The 23,730-nt window shown below is 41.2% G+C and overlaps 3 protein-coding genes and 1 long non-coding RNA gene across 4 annotated transcripts; 2 read left to right on the top strand and 2 right to left on the bottom strand.

Annotated features, from left to right (window-relative positions):
* Nucleotides 1–7,558: 7,558 nt before the first annotated feature.
* On the top strand, nt 7,559–8,943 carry LOC104454346. Its single transcript, XM_010069163.3, has 2 exons — nt 7,559–8,252; nt 8,483–8,943. The coding sequence occupies exons 1-2, from the start codon at nt 7,857–7,859 to the stop codon at nt 8,759–8,761; spliced, it is 675 nt and encodes a 224-aa protein (XP_010067465.1). The 5' UTR covers nt 7,559–7,856; the 3' UTR covers nt 8,762–8,943.
* Nucleotides 8,944–10,706: 1,763 nt separating this feature from the next.
* Nucleotides 10,707–11,662, top strand: LOC104454344 (non-specific lipid transfer protein GPI-anchored 19). The gene is made up of 2 exons (XM_010069162.3): nt 10,707–11,078; nt 11,433–11,662. Exons 1-2 carry the CDS (start codon nt 10,736–10,738, stop codon nt 11,447–11,449), a joined length of 360 nt encoding a protein of 119 aa, XP_010067464.1. The 5' UTR covers nt 10,707–10,735; the 3' UTR covers nt 11,450–11,662.
* A 2,504-nt stretch (nt 11,663–14,166) lies between these two features.
* LOC108961046 lies at nt 14,167–14,878 on the bottom strand. The gene is made up of 2 exons (XR_001989022.2): nt 14,736–14,878; nt 14,167–14,560 (listed from the first exon to the last, which is right to left on the bottom strand). It is a non-coding gene; the product is annotated as an uncharacterized LOC108961046 (long non-coding RNA).
* Nucleotides 14,879–19,941: 5,063 nt separating this feature from the next.
* LOC104454343 (UBP1-associated protein 2C) lies at nt 19,942–23,730 on the bottom strand. Its single transcript, XM_010069161.3, has 6 exons — nt 23,475–23,730; nt 22,298–22,418; nt 21,940–22,083; nt 21,068–21,264; nt 20,903–20,978; nt 19,942–20,697 (listed from the first exon to the last, which is right to left on the bottom strand). Exons 1-6 carry the CDS (start codon nt 23,603–23,605, stop codon nt 20,347–20,349), a joined length of 1,020 nt encoding a protein of 339 aa, XP_010067463.1. The 5' UTR covers nt 23,606–23,730; the 3' UTR covers nt 19,942–20,346.

Genomic DNA, 23,730 nt, shown 5'->3' with positions numbered 1-23,730 from the left:
TCTTCTAGATAGCAGCTAGATGCCCTTTTGGACTGAGAAGACAAAACTACAAATATAAAGTTAATTAAATTTCTCTAATTTTCCCTGTCGTGAAAAGGGAGGAATTATCATATGAGTTTAGTACACGTGCTAAACTGAATTTGGATTATTGAACATGATGAATTGCATGTCGATATTACGTGAATCTCACCAGCTCTGAAGATTCAGATTATGTTTAGTATATTTAACGGATTCATGGAAACCTGCTTGACAACAGGAGCTCAGCAATAGCCTTGAGAAAGCACAAAGCCATGCTGGTCACTCCACCAACGAAGACGATGAATTAGATTTCCTGAAAATCTACTGAATATTCAATAAGGAAGAAAAAGATAATGTGGCTTTTTTTAAATTCAAAAATGACAGGCGGAAGCTGATAAAGGGAACTGCAGATGCGAGCGGAGATGTACTACATGAAAAGAGCCAAGCTGATGAGCAGGGTGGAAGATTTCTACCGCGCACCGTCTTTTGGCCGGCCAGCACGACCGGCACGAGTCTGAAGCGGGGGACTCGCCTACTGACGGACCAATGTGGTCTGCGTCCAAGAATTATAGGCCTCTAGTGGTATTTTACTTGTAGATTCCTCGACATAGGCAAGTTCTTCAGCTGGCACGGGCCGTCATGAGCGCCATGGACGAAACTAGTGGGCCAACATTCGATTTTTAAGGACGGCGAGTGGTCTTGGGGAAAATTTGAAGACACCCATGTGAATGGACAATGGCCTGAGTTTCTGAACTTGTCTCGTGAGTGACCATCCGAGGATTTTTATGTAAGTGCGGTGGGGTGAGGAAGACGAGAACGAAACAGGCGTAAGTTTTAAGCTTCAAAAGAAGAAAATGAGTTGGCGCTAGCTCGGATGGATGATTCTCGTGCCCTTTCTTTGGTGGCGGAGCTTCATATATCCGAAGCTTCAGTCGACGGCTTTATTCGGCTCTTTCGGCCCACTCCATTTAAAGAACAGCGGAAGTTGCGAAAATGCTGTTTCCACTCCGTTGGGGAGTACGAAAAGCAAGAGCGTCAGAAACCGTGGCCAAATTCGTGCCGGGCCAGGCCCAGGGCTGGCCCACTACTGTACCGGGCCGGACCTATCCCAGCCCAGTTTTGTGATGGCCCGGCCCATTAATGGACCAGGTCGTCGCGCTCATGCTGGTCCTATCATCATGCCCGTACTCGTGCTGGCGACGTACCAAAGCCATTTTCTCGATCAAGTGCCAATCTTGTCGAAATTTGATGCAAAATCGAGAACGAGACGAAGGGAAAATCATGGAAACACATTGGATCGATATGTCTCCTCTACATCAACAGCGAAGCCCAAGCTGGCATGCCCCATGACATCATAAGCCGAGTTTGCTGCTAATTTTTTTCATAGATGTTTCTAGCATAGCTCAAGGGACCCTTCTCAATCTATGAAGTATAAGTTCAAGTTTCTAAGGATTGCCCCCCTCAGTTGTTTTCGTTTTCTTCTGGGACTATTTGATGATCATTAAATGATTATTCATGCCTTCTCTTTTTGCACATTCTTGGTCGAAGACAGTTCTCTTCGGAACTTGATTAATGATGGTGCATGCGTTTTCATCTTGTTAAAGTCATGGAAAAAGTAACTCTTGGGCTAGAATTGGTGTTTTTAAATTTAATCAATTTGCTGATTAGCCGTGATCAACAAAAGGAAGTTACAAAAAACTTGATCAATCTCGTTCGTCAAGCCATATGCTTCTCTTGAAAACAGCACGAATCAAAACTAATAACACAACAATGAACGGACAGCGGCCTAAGTGCAAGAAATATTTAGAATCAGCCGTAAGGCAGCAACCAGTCGTACAATGATCGACGGAAGTTTGCTTCCCATATATTCATCAATCTCATTTAAAACACAAGATTTTTATTTTCTCCGATGTGTTCTGCCTTCTCTCGTTTGTTGTGCAAGCTAAGTTTTACTATCATTTTTAAGGAGAACGAGATAGCCAAGACATTGAAACACAATTGCCGTAGTGTGAGTACTAGTCTAGAAAGAGAACTAAGAATCTCCATATATATTATTCTGCTCCGAAATAAATTGCAATCCATAGAAAGATCAAAGCAACCTAGATGCCACCATTAATTAGAAATGATACAAAAATAAGCACTCAAAATGTTAGATACAATTATATTATTTATGATTTTCTGGATATTTATAATTGTATAATATTTGGTACTATAAATAGTCAACCTGCAAAGCCTATAAAAATGCTATGGTTCCTCCTTATGACACATTGAAATATACATAATTTCTCTGCTTCTCTCTTCTGCATTACTCTTATATTGGTATTAAAGCCTCTTTCTTGAGAAGCTCTTCTGAGAAGATTTTTTTATTCTTTTGGGCAACGCCAACCTAATAGGCTTTGTTTACTACTCATAGTCAACACAATGCCAGTCATGTAGGCCGTGTGCGCACCAAACACTTCCACCTCGTGCCGCCGTCTCAGACTCACTCATAAGTTGTAAGTCAATTTCGGAAACGTCACTAGTGTTATTTTTACAATATAAAAGCACAGAAAGGTTCTCCGTCACTCGAGGAATCCAACAAGCCAAACCGCCCCACCAAACGACCCTTCACGCACCCTCACACGCCACCTCAAGCTGCCGCACGTGAGATCCACATGCCCACGTGCGTCTCACGTGATCTGGAGCCCGGAGGATATTGCTGACGTCATTGTTGTGTCATCTTGACATCATCTGCTACGTCATCCGCCACGACGTCTATCACATCACCTCCATTCACTTCGCAAGGTATTTCAAAGTGTCGATTCCATTTTTGGCATTTTTTTTATCCATATTTGCACTCCTAGTACTAGTTTCTCGGTGTTTATTATAATGGATAAAATGGACGTGCCAATACCCATTTAAACTGTCTTGAATGGATCGAATTATATCTTAGGGGCTCAAGAAATGTCAACCTTTTTTGAGAGGATGCAAAATTTGGTGTTATGTCACTGGTGATTTTCACGTGCCTGCAATGATTGCTGAAGAAACTCGAGAAAAAATTATTAAGCATATGGAAGAGTGGGACAGCAAGAACCATCAAATTTTAACATTGTTTCCTTCCATCAAGCTTCAATTTGGTCATCTTAACACAGCAAAAGAAGTATGGGATTTGCTTGCTGGTCGTTACTCCACCTCGGATATTGCTCATCAATATCAATTGTTAGAAAACTTGCATCGCATGCAACAAGAAACAGGTCTGTTAATGATTTTTTGTCCTCTTTGCATGTTGTTTGGGATCAATTGGCTCTATCTGAGCCGTAATAGGAAGCGGATACTGATGCTTGCAAGTTCGCCGAATATCGTGATCATATGCGTGTTATGCAATTTCTGATGACAGTAAATGATGAGTGTGAACCTATGCGAGCTTCACTTCTACATCGAGATCCATTACCTCGACTTGAGGTAGTTTTTTTAGAGGTATTGACTGAAGAGACTCGGCTTGCTACTTTAAAGGCGCACCATCCTATTGATCCACTCCCACAGACGCAATACTTGCCACACCTGCCTCTTCCTCATCACATAGCAAAACTTGCACGTATTGTCATCGAAATGATCTTCTTGCATCTACTTGCTATCGGCAATAACCTGGCAGCCTATAGGGACAAACAATCAATCTCGATATAAAGGTCAACCTGCACGCTCATTTGCCATTGCTATTACTATTGAGGGTTCTTCCAACAACTCATCTGCTACTTTATCTTTAAAGGATCTCCACTCCATTATTCAGGAATCCAATACCTCTGATTCTTCTGTCCCTACCACTTCTACTCTGTCTATGACTCCAGGTGCTTCTGATCTATGGTTCTTTGATTATGCCTATTGCAATCACATGACTTCAAACATCAATTTATTTAAGTTAAAGTCATTACTTTCACAAACACCTACTATTCGAACAGTTGATAACTCAGAAATGCTAGTTAGCCATATAGAAAACATTTCAACATCCACATTGTCATTACCAAACACTTTCATGGTTCCTAGGCTCTCCTTAAACTTGATATTTGCGGGTCGACTATGTGAACTTGGATTTGATATTTTTACTTTTCCTCTCATGGCTATTGTGTGCAGGATCCATGGACAAGATAGATAATTAGACAGGCCGTGAAGTGGGACACCTATTCAAGCATATCTCCCTAAAGATTCTAAATGCTCTTAGTAGCTATGTTGTAAAAGTATCATCTAAGACTTGGCATTCTTGTATGGTCCATACTTCATTTTGTAGGTTCAATCATCTAATTTCTAGTGGTCATTTAGGTTACGTTGATAATAAATAGTTCGATTGCTTGCCTTGTAAGTTGGGAAAGCATCACACCTTATCTTTTGATCTTAATGAATCCGTTTCCCATGCTCCCTTTGATCTAATTCATTCTAACATTTGGGGCCCTTCCCCCACTCCCACTATGGGAGGATTCCACTATTTTGTGATTTTTGTAGATGATCATTCTTGTTATACATGGCTCTATCTTATGAAGTATCAATCCAAATTGTCTCGTATTTATCATAATTTTAAGGGAAAAGACCACCAAAAATCCTAAACTTTGCCCAAAATGACACATTTACCCTAGACTTTTTTTGGGTTATGAAAAACCCCAAACTCAAACTTTGCTAACCGTGACACATTTACCCTCAACTTTTTTTCATGACATAAAAAACCTTGAACTTCTATCCATGTGACACGTTTATCCTAAACTATATGGCATTTTGGTCTTTTATTTTTTTAAAAAAAGAATTCTTTTTTTCCTTCTTCTCTCTTCCCTCCACCAGCCATGGCGGAGTCGGCGAAGGGAAGCTGGAGTCAAGCAAGGGCCTGGCGAGGGCACCCCTCACCTGACTCTGGCTTCCCTCCGCCATGGTTGGTGGAGGAAAGAGAAAAGAAGAAGAAAAAAAAGAAAAAGGAAAAAACAGAAAAAATAAGATGAAAATGCCCTTGTCGAGGTAGATGTGTTACGGTTTGTAAAGTTTGAGATTTTTCATGTCACAAAATAAAATTTAGGATAAATTTGTCATTTTAGGCAAAGTTTGGGGGGTTTTTTGTGGTCTTTTCCCTAATTTTAATGCCATGATCAAAACACAATATTCACAAAAGATCAAGATCTTCCGTATTGATAATGCGATCAAATATAGAGACTCGGAATTTCTTAAAATTATTTCTCAAAACAATACTGCCATTCATTGCTCTTATTGAGGGACTTTTTAACAAAATGGTCGAGCTGCGCATAAATATAGACATATCTTAGATGTTGTTTGCACCCTTCAGACTCAACCTCTTGTCTGGAACAATTCTGGGAAGAGGCTTCTCATACTGTTATATATATTATCAATCACACTCCATCACCTATTATAGATAATATCTCTCCTTATGAGCGCTTGTATGGTAGTGTTCCTAATTATAATCTTGGTAGTGCTTGCTTTGTCCATATTCTTCCACATGAACACATGAAATTAGAACCCCGTGCTCATATATGTTGTTTCCTTTGGCATGGGATTGAGCACAAAGGGTATTGATGTTGGGATCCTACCTCTAATCATCTTTGCATATATGGTCAAGTTACCTTTTGGGAACACAAGATGTTGTCTTCACTTGGACCCTTCGACTCTTCTTCTGCTCCTTCCTTTTTGACAAATCCTTCGATGGATTTATATTCTGAAGATACAACAATTGTATCTTCCTCTTCAAAATTGTATTCTCCTAATCTTGATGTAGGTACCTTAGGTAATCCTACTTCGGCAGCTCCTAACGTGTCTGCACCATCTATGGATTCTTCACCCTCGATCATTCCCTCTTCTCTTGTTCATCATTCCACTCGAGCAAGTCACCTTCCGTTCGGTATCATGATTTTCATTGTTACTCTGCTATTACTTCCCTTCATGAGCCTTGCACATATAGAGAAGCTTAAACTAACCCTCTTTGGCAATAAGCAATGGTAGATGAATCGCATAAGTTAGACAAATTTCATACTTGGGAATTGGTTGATTGCCTCCTAGAAAGTCAACTATAGGTTGTCGATGGGTATATAAGATTAAGACCAAGGCAGATGGTATGGTGGAATGCTACAAAGCTAGACTAGTAGCAAAAGGTTTTACTCAAGAGTATGGAATTGACTATGATGAGACATTTGCTCCAATTGACGTCTTACTTTTGTTCGCAGTCTTCTTGCTCTTGTAGCAATTAAACAATAGCCTCTATTCCATATGGATGTTAATAATACCTTTCTTAATGGCGATGAGGAAGTATATATGCAGCCACCTTCTGAGTACACTACTCTTCTAATAAAGTATCTCACTTACGTAAAGCTTTATATGGACTGAAATAGGCTCCTCATGCATGGTATTCTAAGTTCAGTTCCCCCATGAAACGTCTTGGCTTTAGATTTAGTCCCCATGACCATGCTCCATTTGTGGAAAGAACTTCTCGTGGGTATATTCTACTGCTATTATATGTGGATAACATAGTTATTACCAATGATGTCCAGCAGTATCGCAGTTAGCAGTTTGAATGAAAGATCTTGGATGACTCAGTTACTTTCTAAGCTTGGAGGTTGCCTCAGACTCCTTGGGCTATTATCTTTCTCAAGCAAAATACACCACCGATCTTCTTTCTAGCGCGGGACTTACTAAGACTGTGCCATATATGGCATAGGTGCTGCAGGAGGGCTAGGGTCAGCAGCACCTCGGTGGTGTAATAAGGATAGCCACCCACGCTACACCATTTTTGAGCCAATTACTGCTTGTCACTGTAGTAAGAATAGCCACCCATCCCCGTAGGCGGTGTCGGAAGGAAACAAGGCTGGTCTTTCTTCACAGTAAGTTGAGGGTAACTCATTTGAGGCTCTGCCGCATATAGCATAGGTGCCGCAGGAGGGCTAGGGTAAACGGCACCTGGGTAAGCTGGTGCAGCTTGAGGATAAGGATATCCAGCAGGATCCATGCTAGGATAAGCTTTTCCAGTCTGAGGATATTCTGACTGAGGATATCCTGCTGCCATTGGTGCACGATTGGAACCATTGTAGCAGGTAGCTGTGGCTGTGCCTTTCTTCGTCCATGTGATTCTGCATACTTGACAGTTATGCTCCGCCCCTGAAATGAAAAAAGGAAGCCTCATCAAGTGAATCCATCTATCCCATAAAAAGTCAGTCGGATGATTCCATCCATCACAGAAAGCCTTAAATTAGGCATGGACGAGTAAGACATGTAAGACAAGGTGGTGAATTAATTGTTCATCCTTTCCTCAATTTTGGTTTTCCTGTTCTCCAAATCCCTGCATAAAGTTGCTTTCTTAGCGATAGTATCTATTTATATAAAATTATATATTTTTTCTCTCTCTTCTTTCATTTGCCATCGCTTTACTAAGACCCAAACGGCAAGGAAAATTCAGATTAAATAAAGAACATTAAGTTTGCTTCGTCCCGATGGAGTACAAACAGGACAACGAGGACTCCTGTATGCTTTCTTACACAGGTCTCTGCAGAGTCGTAAGATCATGTATGGGCTGACGCTGTCCAATGCCGGAAGGTCAAGTAAGTTGGTGACCTGCCCGAAGAAAAACGAACGTTGCTATTTCACCTTCACCACAGCGAAGCCTTCAAGCTCTTCCACCGCCCCTGATCACCCCGCAATGGCCACCGGCACCAGCATGCGGGTGACGGTGCTTGACTGCCTGGTGCACGGGAACTCGCTCTTCACGCTCCTCGTCCTCAATGAAACTCATTTTCGAGCAAAAATATAAAAAGGTTTCGTGGAAAAAGATGTAGACGCAACCAAAGATGATAGGAAGGAGTGTGAATCCATAGTCCAAGATAATGACTTCAGTCCGACTGAGCACGGACGACAACGACTCATTTTTCAGTCCGAAGAAAAATGGACAACATCGGTCAAATCGCCACCTGCCTCCACCATTACCTTCACCCCAGCAAAGTTTGCGACCTCCCCTTCTTCATCGCCCTGATCACCCCGCGATGGCCTCAGGCACGAGCATCCACGTGACGGCGCTCGACTGCCTGGTGCACGTGAACTCCCTCTTCACGCTCGCCCTCTTCCTCGGGCTCGCCTGGAACCCGTGGGACCCGAACAACACCCTCAACCAGGACCCCCGGTGCGCCGCCGGCCCCGCCGTCAAGCGCGACCTCATCACCTTCGAGGTCTTCTCCTTCGGCTCCTTCCTCTTCTCCAGCGTGGTCGCTCTCGCCCTCAAGCAGGTGCGGTGGTGGTTCTCTTCTCGTTTCTTGTTCTGCGCCTTTTGACATAGTGTGCCAATGTTGTTGATGAGAAAAGAAGAAAGCGAAAAGATCCGATGAGGTTTAGTTGGAATGGTGATTCTTGGTCTTGATAGGACCGAATCTAAGGCTAAGCAAAGATTTCATCATCATCTTCTTCTTCTTCTTCTTCTTCTTCTTCTTTTTTGTGTGTGGCTTCCTTTGGCTATCAGGCTATCCGGAACACGCAGTCTTCGAGCCACCACCATGGGGGACTGGTCTGTCGGATCAACCAGGATGTGCTGCGGCTCGGGATGTTGGTGTCTGGGGTCGGGTCGGTCAGTGGATCCGTGTGCCTGATGCTGGCCCTGATCAATGTAGTGCAGATCAAGCTCGGGACACTGGCTTGTGGGAGCGCGCACAGCTTCGCAGCGGTTGTGCCGCTCTTGATTTTCGTCCCCGTGGGGCTTTTCGTACATATATGCATCATCATGTATGCTTTTACTCATTAGGGTTTGGATTAGTTCGTCGTGGTGATGGATATGGATTGTAGAGAGTAGGTGGCTATCCGAAATGCGGAAATCAACCGCCAGTTATGCTTCTGTTGATTCCTCTAATCGATATCCATCAGGAATCTTGTGTGGACTTATACATTCATAGAAGTTTCGATATCATAATCATGCGAATTTTGCTCTGATCCACGAACAGGGGAATGCGTGCAATGCAGTCACGTGCAACTTGAGCTCTTGTTTTTGTCCCGTGCTTGTCCGCTGGCATATAAGGTTAATTATGTTAATCAATTGGTCTTATTAGCGATGGTTTTACATCAGTTATACTCAATCAGTTGTTTATCTTCATGAACCTGGGAGAGTTCCATCTCTTGTAGGACTCCAGATACGAATACTTGCGATCTCTGATGGTGGACTGTGTTGAGGGCTTCCAGGGAAAAATACGAGTCCGTAAACTTTTTGGCATTTGAAGGATAGTCATGCTCCGTCTTTCTAGGTATATGATTATCTAACAGAGGTAAATGTGAGTGAAGGCTGCCTTTGTTGATATAATAGTTATTTCATTTTGCATGTGTTGCTGATTTTGTTTCTCAGTTATTAGAGTTAGTAGAGTTATGTGTGTTGGTTATCCTAGTTTTTAGGTGTTAGTGAGGCAAGTGCTTTATGCAAAACATGGGTAGTTATGGTGTGTTTTACGTTATGTATTTTGTCTTTTGTAAAAGACTTGGTTGTTCTATATGTAAGATGAAGTTTCAGCCTCATCTCTCCTCCCTTTAGCAATTTAACAGTGGTATCAGAGCCAGAGAGAAGCGTGAGAGAATTAAAAAAAAAAAAAAAAGTTTAGAGGTGTGAGATCCTTTCGTGAGAAAATTGCAGCAGCAATATTTCGAATGGCCACCGACAATTTTGTTCAACCAACAATTGCTAGCCGCTTGTTGGACTGTTCGTTGGGAGCTGTAGCTGCTTCTTGTAAAGGCAATTCAATGCAACTCATTTTTCCCGTAATAATACAAAAAGGTTTCGTGGAAAAAGTTGCAGATGCAACCGAAGATGCTAGGAAGAATGAGTATGATCCATAGAAAAAGATAATGACTTCAGTTTATAGTGGGAGATTTGGTTTAGCCGACTGATATTTTTGCAGTTGAGGATTCATTGCTTGGCATCCTTTGCCATCCGTTGTTGGATTTAACTGACAATCACTTCAAGGCATGGTACAGTAATCGAAAGACCCTCTGTCCTACCTACCAGAGTTATCTTCCCTCGTTGTCTCAGAACAATCTTGTTTCCTTGTGTTTTAGCTTTGTAATTTATCCCGAGTCTTGTTAAACTTGTAAGAACTATGTATGAACAATAAAGTTCAATGTGGATGCTGTTTGTTGAAACATAGTTGCTCTCTAAATTGCGGAGCTCTACATCCTGCTGGTGTACTTCAAAATCAATTCCCAGTTGTGTAGTCCTAAGGATAAGGCGCAATACCTAAATGGGACGGAAACACGCGCGCACTATTTCATTTCGGAATCATCGCTTGTGCTTGTGCCGGTAATTTCGAGGTGGCCTAAAATAATTTTATATTGATTGCATAGGATGATAATGTTAAATTGGTTTTCTTGTCAATGAAATCTTGCAAAAACAAATGCACAGGTCTTGCACAAATATGTGGGGTAGCTTGAGGAGTACTTGATGTTGTAGCTTGCTGTGCTGGCAGCTACTCATCAAAAGCTTATTTTTCCCACTTTGGATGGGAAAAGCAACAGAATGGTGGCAGAGACTTTGAGAAGCCACTTTATCTTGTTTGTCTTCAATGGGTTAAACAATATCGGTGGGTCCATATCTGCAACATCCGAAAAAGTAGATGTCGAATAAACAAAATCAATCTTTCAATAGTGCTGTCGCCACTTTCATTGTGGTTTACACATGTGAGAACTTTGTGTTTCTTATAAAAGCTCGCAGGCTGACTCATAATGCATAGTTGAAGATATGGAAGCTCCAATGAAGCAAATTAGTGTTCTGGTGTTTTTTGCAATTTTAGCTATTTCAGGTCTCCAGACGGTGTATGGGGCAGGTGAATGTGGCAAGTCTTCAACACCCGATAGGGAGGCTTTTAAGCTGGCCCCCTGCATGTCTGCAGCGCAGGATGAGACTGCACCCGTGTCGAGCAGCTGTTGTGCTCAAGTGAAGAGAATAGGGCAGAACCCGAGCTGCCTATGTGCTGCCATGCTGTCAAATACGGCCAAAATGGCTGGAATTAAGCCTGGAGTTGCCGTCACCATTCCGAAACGCTGCAACCTTTCTGATCGCCCCACTGGGTACAAGTGTGGAGGTCAGTTTAGCCTTCTTTCACTTACTGCAGAAGAGTTTTTGTTTGGAAACTTGTCTCCAGATGCATCCAGCGTTGGATGTTACCATGGTGTAAATTATTCAGCACCACCACCTTTTCTTCTACTAATCTTATGGGATAAATGCCCTTTCATGTGATTTAATGGTGTTGATCGTGTCTAAGTAATCTAACTAGATGAAATTTGCTGACAAATATGGGCGTTTTTTGCGATGGACTATCCTTCTTTCCTTGTCTCCCTTATAACTTGATGCGCATTTATGCGAGTTTACTACATTAAAGTTGCCACGGTTTCCAAGCACCTGATTTCTTAATCTCCCATTGCTTTGGCTTTTGCAGATTACACAGTGCCTTAATGGTCATGGCTGGTCGCCACCTTGCTGCAGTTTGGATCGCCCTGTTGTGTTAAAATAACTTCAATAATGTGCATGCTGTTAACATGTAACGGTAAAGATGATGAAATGTACTCACTAAAGCCGGCAGTGGCCGACTAAGTTCATGCGCATCGTGTGTTTCTTGGGGTTTATTTTTGGAAAAGGTTCCAAATATATCAAAATGGATGATCCTAACACTATGTAAACTTACTGAAACTCTGATGAAAAACAAGGAGGACTCCATTTATCTAAAAAAATGATATGTCGTATTAATCTAATTCATTGTAGATCATCTATACTCGAAATTCGGTTATGCTGGACACCAGGGACACAAAACTATTTCACTAATGGTAATGGGCAATTATGTCGTTGATTGACTTAGGAAATGTCATTAAGCTCTTTGGATCTGTAGAACCTTGTAGGGCAGTTATTATCCAAATCAGAAGCTGCTGGATCAGGCAAAAGTTAATGTAAAAGTTAAGAAATTGTCAAAACGATCAATCTTTCCATTTTGTCTTGAGCATATTGAAGTTGCATTATTGGCCCTTTCGTTGAAAATCTCAGAGAATCTCTAATCAGGATTTCCACTCTCATGGTATGGCCCGTCCTAGAGTTAAACTTCTGTTGGAGATGAACCGGGGGGAGTTATTGGTGGGCACTGACGTTGGGCTCTCTGTCTTAATGTAAGATAGTGCAAAGCTGACTGTACGAGTAACCTTTAATTATTGTGCAGTGCAAGTTTGCATCACATACAATTAAAAAAAAAAAGTTTGCATCGCCGACAATTGCACAAGGGTCTTAATAAATGTGGATTACCGTATATATTTCCATAGTTTCAAAAGATGTTTTCGAGTGTAAATAGATCGGAATATTGTTGCACTACTTCAATCAATATGGTAACTGAAAAATGGAAATGCCAGTGTCACGATGAATGAGGAAAGAGCCAGGCCCGGAGTTGTAGCGACGGCCCTGCTACGCCCCTATGATGTTCCGAAAGAGAACCTGAAAGGCTCTTTTCCCTGTTGGGATTATTAAGGACAGTCCCGCCGTCAGTGGTGTCCTCTTTAGGGATAACTCCTACCTTAGTACATCAAAATGGTTGTGGCCTAGTTATATAGGGACCCCCGTCATGCCCCATCCCTAACTTAAAAAGCTTTTCTTCATAGGACGGCAGAAGTGCCATTCCTAGTGTCCTAAAGCCGTCCCAAGAACATTAAAAGGATTTTCCCCCCGCCGGTCCTGAAAAAGAGTAGGGGTGACGAGCTGGCGATGGAAGCCGCCCGTCTCTACTGGATAGCAACGATAGATGTTTATAGTTTAATGAGGGCGCATGTGTCGCCTGTGCTCTTTCATCTAGCGATGAGAGTAGAGAGATGCTTATCGATCCTGACTAGCATTTTTTTGGCCAGAACAATTAGGGCGCGTTTGGTAACAATTCTGTTCTCGAGAACAGATTCTAACCATAAATAATTATTTTTTATTTTGTTTTCGGAAACTGATTCTGACTAAAAGAACGTGTTTGGTAACTGTCTAAAATTTCTGATTTCGTAATAGAATTGCGTTTGGTACCGTGCTCATTGATTCTGTTTCAAATCAATTTCTTTTAATTTTTAAATAAATCTTTTACTTTTTTCATTGTTTTGTTTTCTTCTTCTTCTTCTTTTTCCTTTTTCTCATATTCTTATTATTCTTCTTCTTGTGGCCTGTCGCCAAGGCTGGCCACCTCACCGGAACATCACCAACCCTCATCGGCCGAGCCTCGCCGGTGGCCAAGCCAACCTCGCCGAGGCCGGGTGAGGCTTGCTTGGCCACCGGCGAGGCTAGGCGAGCCTTGCCTAGCCACCGGTGGGGCTGGGCATTGCGAGGCTTGCCCAACCACAGCGAGGCTGGGCGAGCCTTGCCGGGGCTAGGCGGGCCTTGCCCAGCCTTAGCGAGGCCCGCTTGGCCACCGGCGAGGCTCGGCCTCGCTAGATCTGGTGAGGCCGAGCCTTGCCGGACTAGCGGACGGTGACTGGCGGCGGCGATGGACATCGGCGAGCAAGGGTGGACGGCGGTCGCGAGATGGCCAAAGGGAAGAAGAAGAAGAAGAGTTGGTTTTGATTCTCAAATTTGTTCCCGAAACAATAATCAACTTTTTTTTTTTTTTTTTATTCCATTCTCAATCTGTTCCCGATGACAAAAATTTTACCAAACATGATTTTCGACCCAAACTGGAAACAAAAAAATCAAAATTTGGCCATGTTTCAATGGTTACCAAACAGGGCCTTAGCTTGACGATGACATCTTATAATTCCTCCATTAAGTTGTGTCATGGCAGCTTCAATCATGGCCTTAAAATAAACAAAGAAAAGAAGTAAGGAACTCCCTAAAATCATCGAACTAATTGTTTGTTCCAGTGTACAAAAGCCAATATCAATGATGAACTTTTGCAATACTTGATTAGAACTCGTGAGGGCGGCAAGTGATTAATACCCATGCAAATAAAATCAAGTGCGAATCGCCTTCTTTTGGGCCTTTAAGTGACATTCATGTAAATATTTGAGATTGTGTCAATGACCATCCTGTCCACATGAGAAGGGGAGGTAGGAAAACTGATTCCCCAATTAGGGGTGAGCACGTTTGGTTTCAGATATGGAATTCAACTCCCACGCTTTGTAAAAGGCAGGGTAAAAGTTTGAGATCTGAGTTGAGAGTTAGAATAGGACAAAAAAATAATAACATTCATTCATGTTATCAAACTTGTTGCTCCAGAGCAAAACAGACATGATGGGTAAATATAAAGTGCAAAAGACATTAAAACTAATACATGATTTTCATAACGAGTCACATATACGTTTTAGTTAACATGGATATATAAGAAGGCACATAGCACATCAACTTTATTCCATATCTTTCCATTTGACCTCAAGGCTGCATTCGGTCACCTGTTTACTCGCGTAATAATGCAGAATTCTGAAACTCAGTGGCGATATTTCCATGGCAAGCATCGCAGTTTAGAGCACGACCCCTCCGCCCACTCGCTCCTGCATTCACCTCTCTCACCGTCGCAGCACTTGCACTGGACTCCAAGAGTAGCATACATGCTCGAGTCTCCTGCAAAATTCACAACAAGATCACTTATTCTTTCATTATAAAAGAAAAGGGCAAAAAACTAAAAATTGCGGTTTACATGCTGCACATATCAGTTTGATTTAAGCTCTAGAGTTTAGTAAGAAATTAAGGATGCTGCATATTCTTTGTTAAAGACGTTGGGGATATGTCTTCATACGGAGTTGATGATGGACAAAATATGGAGCTGATGCAACTTCTCCTGGGCTCGTAAACATCACAACAATCATCATCACAAGGAGGCCAAAGTGCTTGAGAACACTCATTGCCAAGTAAATGATCAAGAACAGATCTCTTTCAAAATATTTATATCACTAAGAAAGGTATGGAACCCTTGAAACTAAGCTCCTATTTATGGAGTTCTAGCTTGCCAAAAGAAAACTTAACAAATAGAAAAAGAGTTCTAGATCTTCTAGATGTCAGCCAGACGTCCTTTTGGAAAGAGAGGACTAATTCAAAGTTTTGGAAGTTTCTAAAACTTTTCGTGCCGTGCAAGAGAGGCTACGGGAGAGGAATTGTTAAATGAGTTTAGCACATTGTTAAACTGAATTTGGACAATTAAAAATAATGAATAACATATAGGTCTTACGTGGATCAAATCAAATATGACGATTAAATTAAGTTTAATATATATAAGAAATTTATGAATGCCTTACCCAGTGACAAGACGCAAAGCAATGATTTATATTGCCATGCATGGTTAATAACCACGTTATTTAATTTGAGGTGATAGACCTTGATGGGTTGTGCGGCACATGGCCGGCTTTGACCAGAAGAATTTCCCCCTTTCATGTTAGAAAGTCATTCTTTACTTCACATGTTGTCACACTGAAATTCAAAATGTCCCTAAACTTCTAGATTGAATGATATACTTTCTATGGACTAAAAACTTGATTGAACTCTCTGGTTTTTGAGACTAGAATTCTTTTAGATGACGCTTCTAGAGTCCCTACAGGAATTGTTCCTCGAGAGTTGATAGCCATTAAATTACAAAGAGGTATATTCTACTATTTGTATGTTATGACCACTTGCATGAAATTTAGGACGAAATGCAGAATGTTACAATCACGTTACAATCAGCGAATGGTATTTAGAGGGACCACGCTAAAAGACCCTTGGCCAGAAAGAGCAAAAATTAAATATCATATGTGAATGTACAATGTGGAATAAAGATCTATATTATGATTTTCTTGTTACATTTTAAAATATGGATTTTTTCTTCCATCTCAGTATATTTCTAAAGGAGTTGGTAAGTATAAAAAAAATTACTTCGTGGCTTGTTTGTTTAGGATTGAGTAAAAAGTATTTTTTTTTTTTTACTTTTCTATCATCGACTTCTTGAACAACCAATGGCGGTGGTACAATCCACGATTGAATAGTGGAAGAAAGATCATATAATAAATATTCGATTCAAAGTCTTCGTTGCATATGGGTACCTTAAGCGTGGGGGTAGAAATATTAATATGAGATGGATCCTGAAAAAGGTGGGATTCTTCAAATATTATCTAAGTTTCAAAAAGTTATGAAAAAAAAGTTATATGAATGGTTCAAGTCACGTTTGAGAGAGACATCAACGCCTCCCACACTTCAAAATGATTCACCCTTAATAAAAAGCAAACCCTATTGCAGAAGTGAAACATTCATAATCAAATAAATTATGAAAAACCTTTTAAATTAAGAGATGAAATTCATAGAAATTATACTGAATGCTCTCAAATTACTTTCATGTGGAAAATTGCGCAACCACTCTTTAAATGTATGTTGAAATCTTTTAACTAGCGTCACCATCTAAATTGACTAGAAAAATTAGCCAACAACAACAACCTCCTCAATTTGCAGAAGAATCATGGTAGAAGTCAAGATTCGATAAAGAAAAGCAGGAGGGAACAAAAGAAAATCAATAACCGAAGGTCTGACATCCCAAGTGCACGCAGTGATTCAAGGGATGATAAAAAGACATGTGAAAAGAGAGAATAAAGAAAGGTTTCAAAAGGGGGGAGAGAAAATAAGTAGTGGCCTGTTTCCACACGATGACGACCTTTTAAGCATCAAGAAATTTCCTGTCCAGTATCCAGAACATGGCATGAAGAGAAGGCGAGGAGTAGAAACATTAGTGAAGAACTTTTCTTGGCTCTTAATTTCTTCTCCTCCGAGTTTTTAAATTTCTAACAATCTATGCACATGGTAAATTTAAGCGATTCTCATAAAAAGAAATCTTTTTTTAAGGTTATTATAAGATAAAAATCGTGGCAAAAGGGTTTAATTAAAAACTAGCTTTTTTGGAGAAAGACCATAAGAATTTATAAATTCAATTTTACAAACAATAACCTCTCAGAGTGCCCATTCTTGAGAGCTAATTATTGAATCAATAAACTTAAAGATATATAAATGTACACGCACTATTATATATTGTCCACGTGGGATGACTTATAAAATATCTTTCAATTTTACTTTGTGGAGGTTCTCTAGAGAGTAGAAATCAATTTATTTACATCAAAATCATCTTGAGTCTGCATTCGTACGTGCAATGGCATGAGGAACAGAAGTCTCTTACTCCACCAAGAAACACTAGTGAAGAACTTTTCCTCGCTCTTGATTTCTCCTCCCTCATGTTGTTAAACTTCTAACAATTTACGTAAGTAGCAAGTTTAATTCATTCGCATTGAAAGAAATCATTTTTATTACGTTACTTTAACTAGATAAAAGTCTTGGGAGAAAAAATATTTGTCGGATTAAAAATGTGTACTACAACTACCCCATACACTTTTCCCTTATTAAATACTTATAATTTAAATTGTACACATAATAATCCCAAAGAGAGCTCATCTTTGAAAGCTAATTATTTACTTGATAGACTTAAAAAATTTATATACATACACATCATCATGTGTTATCAATATGGAAAACCTTATATATAATTTTTTAATATCACTTTTTAGAGGCATTCTAGGGACAAAATATCGACTTTGTGACACAAAATCTTCTTGAGTTTGCATTGGTATGTGCAACGGCAAGAGTCAAGTAATTATGGCCGGCAAATTTAATTCGTTCACATAGAAATCTTTTTGGTTATGTTATTATAACTACAAAAAAGTCAATAAAAAAAGGTTCGAATTTAAAAATAGCTTTCTTGAATAGCGAGACTAATAAAGATTTTGTATTGTACAACACTCACGTATACTTTTCTCCTAATAAATAATAAAAATTAAATTGCACACACAATAGCCCCTTAGAAAGCTCACTTTCGAAAATTCTAGATCATCTAGATAGCACCTAGGCGTCCTTTTGAAAAGACGGGACAACACTACTAATTCAAAGTTAATTCAAAGTTAATTCAAAGTTTTGGAAGTTTCTCAAATTTTTCATGCCGTGAAAAGAGGAGGAATTATTATATGAGTTTAGTACACGTGCTAAACTGAATTTGGATCATTGAAAATGATAAATCGCTTGCGGATATTACGCGAATCTCTCCGGCGCTAACGATTCAGATTAAGTTTAGTATATTTAATGGATTCATGGAAACCTGCTCGACAACAGGGGCTCAGCAACAGTCTTGAGAAAGCACGAAGCCGTGCTGGTCACTCCGCCAACTCAGACGATAAATTAGATTTTCTGAAAGTACACTGAATATTCAATAGGGAAGAAAAAGGATAATGTGGATTAATTTTAAAATTCAAAAATGACATGCGGAAGCTGATCGAGGAAGGTGCAGACGCAAGCGGAGATGTACTACATGAAGAGAGCCGAGCTGATGAGCATGGTCAAAGATTTCTACTGCGCACCGTCTTTTGGCCGCCCGGCACGACCGGCACGAGTCTAAAGTGGGGGACTGGCCTACTGACGGATCAATGTGGTCTGCGTCCAAGAACTGTAGGCCTCTGCTGGCATCTTACTTACAGATTCCGCGACAGAGGCAAGTTCTTCAGCTGGCACGGGCCGTTTAGTCCTGTAGAGTCTAGGGTTATGAGCACCATGGACGAAACCAGTGGGCCAAGATCGGAATTTTAAGGACGGCGAGTGGTCTTCGAGAAAATTTGGAGACACCCATTTGAGAATGGACAATGGTCTATGTTTCTGTACTTGTCTCATGAGTGACCATCCGAGGATTTTGATAAATGTGCCGTGCGGTGAAGAAGATGAGAACGAAACAGACGTAAGTTTCGAGCTTTGAAGCTTCAGCAGATGAAAATGAGTTCGCGCTAGGTCAGATGAATAATTCTCGTGCATTTCTTTGGTGGCGAAGCTTCAATTGTCCAGAGCTTCAGGCGACGGCTTTATTCGGCTCTTTCGGCCAACTCCATTTGAAGAGCAGCGGGAGTTGCGAAAATGCTGTTTACACTCCGCTGGGGAGTACGAAGAGCAAGAGCGTCGGAAACAGTGGCCAAGTTCGTGCCGGGCCCGAGGCCAGGCCCGGCCCACTACTGTACCTGGCCGGACCTCTCCCAGCCCAGTTTTGTGCTGGCCCGGCCCATTATTGGACTGGGTCGTCACGCTCATGCTGGTCCTATCATCGTGCCCGGACTCGTGCTGGCGTCGTGCCAAAGCCATTTTCTCGATCGAGTGCCAATCTTGTCGAAATTTGATGCAAAATCGAGAACAAGACGAAGGGAAAATCATGGAAACGCGTTTGATCGTTCATATCTCCTCTACATCAACAGCGAAGCCCGAGCTGGCAGGACCAACTTGACATCATAAGACGAGTTTGCGGCTATATTTTATTCCAAAGATCTTTCCAGCATAGCTCAAGGGACCCTTCTCAATCTATGAAGTATAAATTCAAGTCTCTAAGGATTGCCCCCCTCAGTTGTTTTCGTTTTCTTCTTGGACCATTTGATAACCCATTAAATGATTATTCATGCCTCCTCTTTTTTCATATTCTTGGTTGAAGAGAGTTCTCTTCAAGAACTTAATTAATGATGGTATATGCGTTTTCTTATTTTTAAAATATTGGAGAAAGTAACTCTTGGACTAGAATTGGTGTTCCAAAGGAAATATTTAATTAATTTGCCAGTTATCCGTGATCAACAAAAAGAATTGACAAAAAACCTGATCAATCTCGTCCTTCAAGGCATATGCTTCTCTTGAAAACAGCACGAATCAAAACTAATAACACCAACAATGAATGGACAGCTGCCTAAGTGCAAGAAATCTTTAGAATCAGCTGCGAGGCAGAAACCAGTCGCACGATGATCGACCGAAGTTCGCTTGCCATATATTCATTAATCACATTTAAAACTCAAGATTTGTATTTTCTCCGGTGTGTTCGACCCTCTCTCGTTTGCTGAGCAAGCTCAGTTTCGCCATCATGTTAAGGAGAACAAGACAGCCAAGATATTGAAACACACTCGCAACAGTGCAAGTACTAGTCTAGAAAGAGAACTATGAATCTCCAGGTATATTCTCTGCTCCGAAATAAATTGCAATGGATAGAAAGATCAAAGCATCCTAGATGTCACCACTAAATTAGAAATGATACAGAAATAAGCATTCAAAACTTTGAACTTCCAATTCAGAGAGAGAGAGAGAGGGAGAGGGGTCATGCTACACCATGTTTGAGTCGATTACTGCTTGGCACTGCAATAAGGATAGAAACCCATCCCCATAGGCAGTGTCGGAAGGACGCCAAGCTGGTCTTTCTTCACAGCAAGTTGAGGGTAAGTCATTTGAGACTGCCGCATATGGCATAGGTGCCGCAGGATGGCTAGAGTGAGCAGCACTTGTGTGGTGTAATAAGGATAGCCACCCATGCTACACCATTTTTGAGCCGATTACTAATTGTTACCGTAATAAGGATAGCCACCCATCCCCATAGGCGGTGTTGGAGCGACGCCAAGTTGGTCTTTCTTCACAGCAAGTTGAGGGTAAGTCATTTGAGGCTGTGCCGCATATGGCATAGGTGCTGCAGGAGGGCTAGGGTAAGCGGCACCTGGGTAAGCTGGTGCAGCTTGAGGATAAGGATATCCACCAGGATCCATGCTAGGATAAGCTTTTCCAGTCTGAGGATATCCTGACTGAGGATATCCTGGTGCCATTGGTGCCATTGGAACCATTGTAGTAGGTTGCTGTGGCTGTGCCGTTCTGCGTCCATGTGATTCTGCATACTTGACAGTTATGCTCCGTCCCTGAAATGAAAAAGGAAGCCTCATCAAGTGAATCCATCTATCCCATAAAAAGTAAGTCAGATGATTCCATCCATCACAGAAAGCCTTAAATTAGGCATGGAGGAGAAAGACATGTAAGGCTTCATGTATGCAAGAACTTGAGTGTTGGAATAAATGATGCGTATAAAACAAATGCAAAAGGCCGATTAGTTCATTATCCGCCTACCCCAAGTAGCTTTTGTGGATCATCAATGGCTTTTTTGGCAGCCTCAGATGCCTTATAAGTAACAAATCCAAACCCACTGCAAACAAGAACAATATAATGACCATCCACAGGAAAGTAACTGAGATAATCTCAATTAGTATCTGAAGATGAAGAGAAACACTCAACCGTGATTCAGTTGTATCTTTATCATATGCAACTGAACCTTCTTCAATATCACCATATCTTCCAAAAAAACTGAGCAGCATCTCGCTACTGACATCCGGTGACAATCCACCAATAAATAGCTTCCTCCGAGCTAAATCAGGTGTACCACTTGACCCAGTCAGTCCGTCACATGCCAGATTACAGACAGCCATCCTTCCCTAAATTTAAAAGTTTGTAAGAACCGCACTTATTTACTATAAGAGTCAACAGAAGTGCTACGTGTTGGACAAACAAAACTGGCTTCTATGTGTGAAATGGCTACCTAACAATAGATGGCAATTAACTTCTCCTTATCAACTTTCAAAAGGAGGAAACCATCTTGAACAGAAAAAAGCATGGGCATATTGCTTCTGCAAATAATTATGACATGGGAAACTTAAAGACTTATCTGCTTCTAAGCAGTAAGATGATCTTCTATAGTAATTCTGCCTCAAATTTGATTTATGAAGCATTTATCTAAAAAATCTCTTAATTACAATGCTATGAGATCTCAATTAGAAACTGCCTCCAAAAATCAATGGAAAATGCTTCAGAAAAGCTGATTTTATGAATTAAGATTTACGTCCTCCATCTATTCTTCAATCAAATGATATAAATACTCACTAACAAAACGTCATATATATATATATATAGCAATCTCCATAATTTATCATTTCATTCAACAGAGAGTTTTCGGACTCTACTAAAAGTGTGTGTTAGTGCATCTATCAGGGCGAAAAGCTGAAACGGTGAGAAATGCGTGCACAGAGAGAGAGAGAGAGAGAGAGAGAGAGAGAGAGAAAGAGAGCACTATAGCATTAACTACAGAAAGTGAGAAACTGGCATATACATACATCAATCATTTTGCTAGGTGCCCTCAGTGCAATTTGAGTTGACTCGATATTTTTGTAAGTAATAAAACCATAACCGCGCGATTTCCCTGTGTTTTTGTCATAAATGACAGCACCTTCTTCTATTTCTCCATGACCTTGAAAGGCCTGTAACAAAAAAAAATGTCCTCAATTGCTTCAAGATAAAAAAATCCATGCATAGGACCTCTCCTGAAACTTCAATAATGAGGAGAAAACATCTAGAAGCAAAGCACATTTAAGGAATAAATATCTCTCCCTCGCAATTGTGACGGCTCGCGATGGGGAATTCGAACACAGTGGCACACGGAGACAATCGGCAAGCGGCAAGCAATGCACTCACAGCACACAAGGTTTCTGAAGTGGTATTCCAGGCCAAGCCACGGACAAAAAGCTTTCGGTGGACTGGATCTGCACTCGCGATACTTTTTATTTCTTCTGCAATCGAAGGGTATTGGGATCCTCTTTATTCGTCAACATGCAAACAAACACACATGCACAGGGTCAATCACACGGCATACAGTTCACTAGCACAAACAGTACATTCTCAGGTAAAAGCATGTATGGAAACAAGACTGCCCTTGCACATAGGCAGACATAAGTGGAAAGAGCAAAGCTACCGGCGAAAGCATCCCTCATTTGCTATAATCCACGAAACTTTATACAAAAGCTTGAATCAAGAAGGGTCTGATCCCAATCAGTATTTTCCAGATAATCAGACTTCTATTAGTTTAAATTACAAATTCAGCCAAGTCAGAACCAGACTCATCCGGACTCAGGAGTCTGAAGGAACCATGTTACCATCAAAAGGACAGCAATAAACATTGATATGTTACGACAAATTAACAAAAAAATATAGGCAGACCCTCTAAGGAACGAAATGCGAATATGGCTCTAACCTATTGATAAAAGCGGAGACAGAGCCTCCTGGTTCGGCCATAACTTAATTAGCCACAAAGATTTGAGAAGACTAGCAGCTGCAGGTGGTTCTTGACATTACTGGCACATAATGAAAAACCGAAAGAGAAGACTTTCTTGCCCCTCATAGAAATTTTCGGCGGTCTGCCAACGTACTCAGGCCCTCAGCTCCTAAACTCGCGTTCCATCAAATCCATTTAAATCAGCTATGGTGAATAAACTAGACAAAAATAATCAAAACTACGGCAAAAATTACAAGGTTCCGAAACAGATTACGCAGGATGAATTCAACAATACTGACGAACGAAAATCCCAAAACGTCGAATACCCTTTTGAGAATACCAGCTAAACTTCGCATAAACAACCCCCCTCCCTCCCCCTAAAACCCCCACTTCCACTCACCTCGCCGATCAGATTAATCACGCTCAAGGCTCGTTCTTTTACTTTCCCAGACTGCTCGAGATTCGTCAACTGAAATTCATCAAAGATGCCCACCGAACCCAGACCACCCCGTCATCTAACGGTGCTAATTCACGCCGATTCCGAAATCCAGAGGCTAAGAAAAAAAGACAACAAAAAGGGGCGAGGCAAGGGAGACGCACAGCTTAGCGAGGAGCTCGACGAGGTGGGGCTTCGCGAGGGGCTCGAGGAGCGAGCGGAGGTTCTCTTCGGAGTCAGAAGAACCGCCGTTTCCGGCGGTCTCGTCGAGCTTTCTCTTCTTCAGATCTTCCATGCTTCGCTCCGCCGGATCCGTCCCTTCTTCTTCTTCTTCTTCTTCTTCTTCTTCAAAGCGTCGCGGCTTCTGCTTCCTCTGGCTCTACTCCGGCTTCGCCAATTCTAGGGTTTGTGGCTTTATTG

Source organism: Eucalyptus grandis, chromosome 7 (assembly GCF_016545825.1).
Source record: "Eucalyptus grandis isolate ANBG69807.140 chromosome 7, ASM1654582v1, whole genome shotgun sequence".
Classification (NCBI taxonomy): domain Eukaryota; kingdom Viridiplantae; phylum Streptophyta; class Magnoliopsida; order Myrtales; family Myrtaceae; genus Eucalyptus; species Eucalyptus grandis.
Note: the sequence above shows the minus strand (reverse complement) of the source record. Positions and strands in the feature narration are given on the sequence as shown.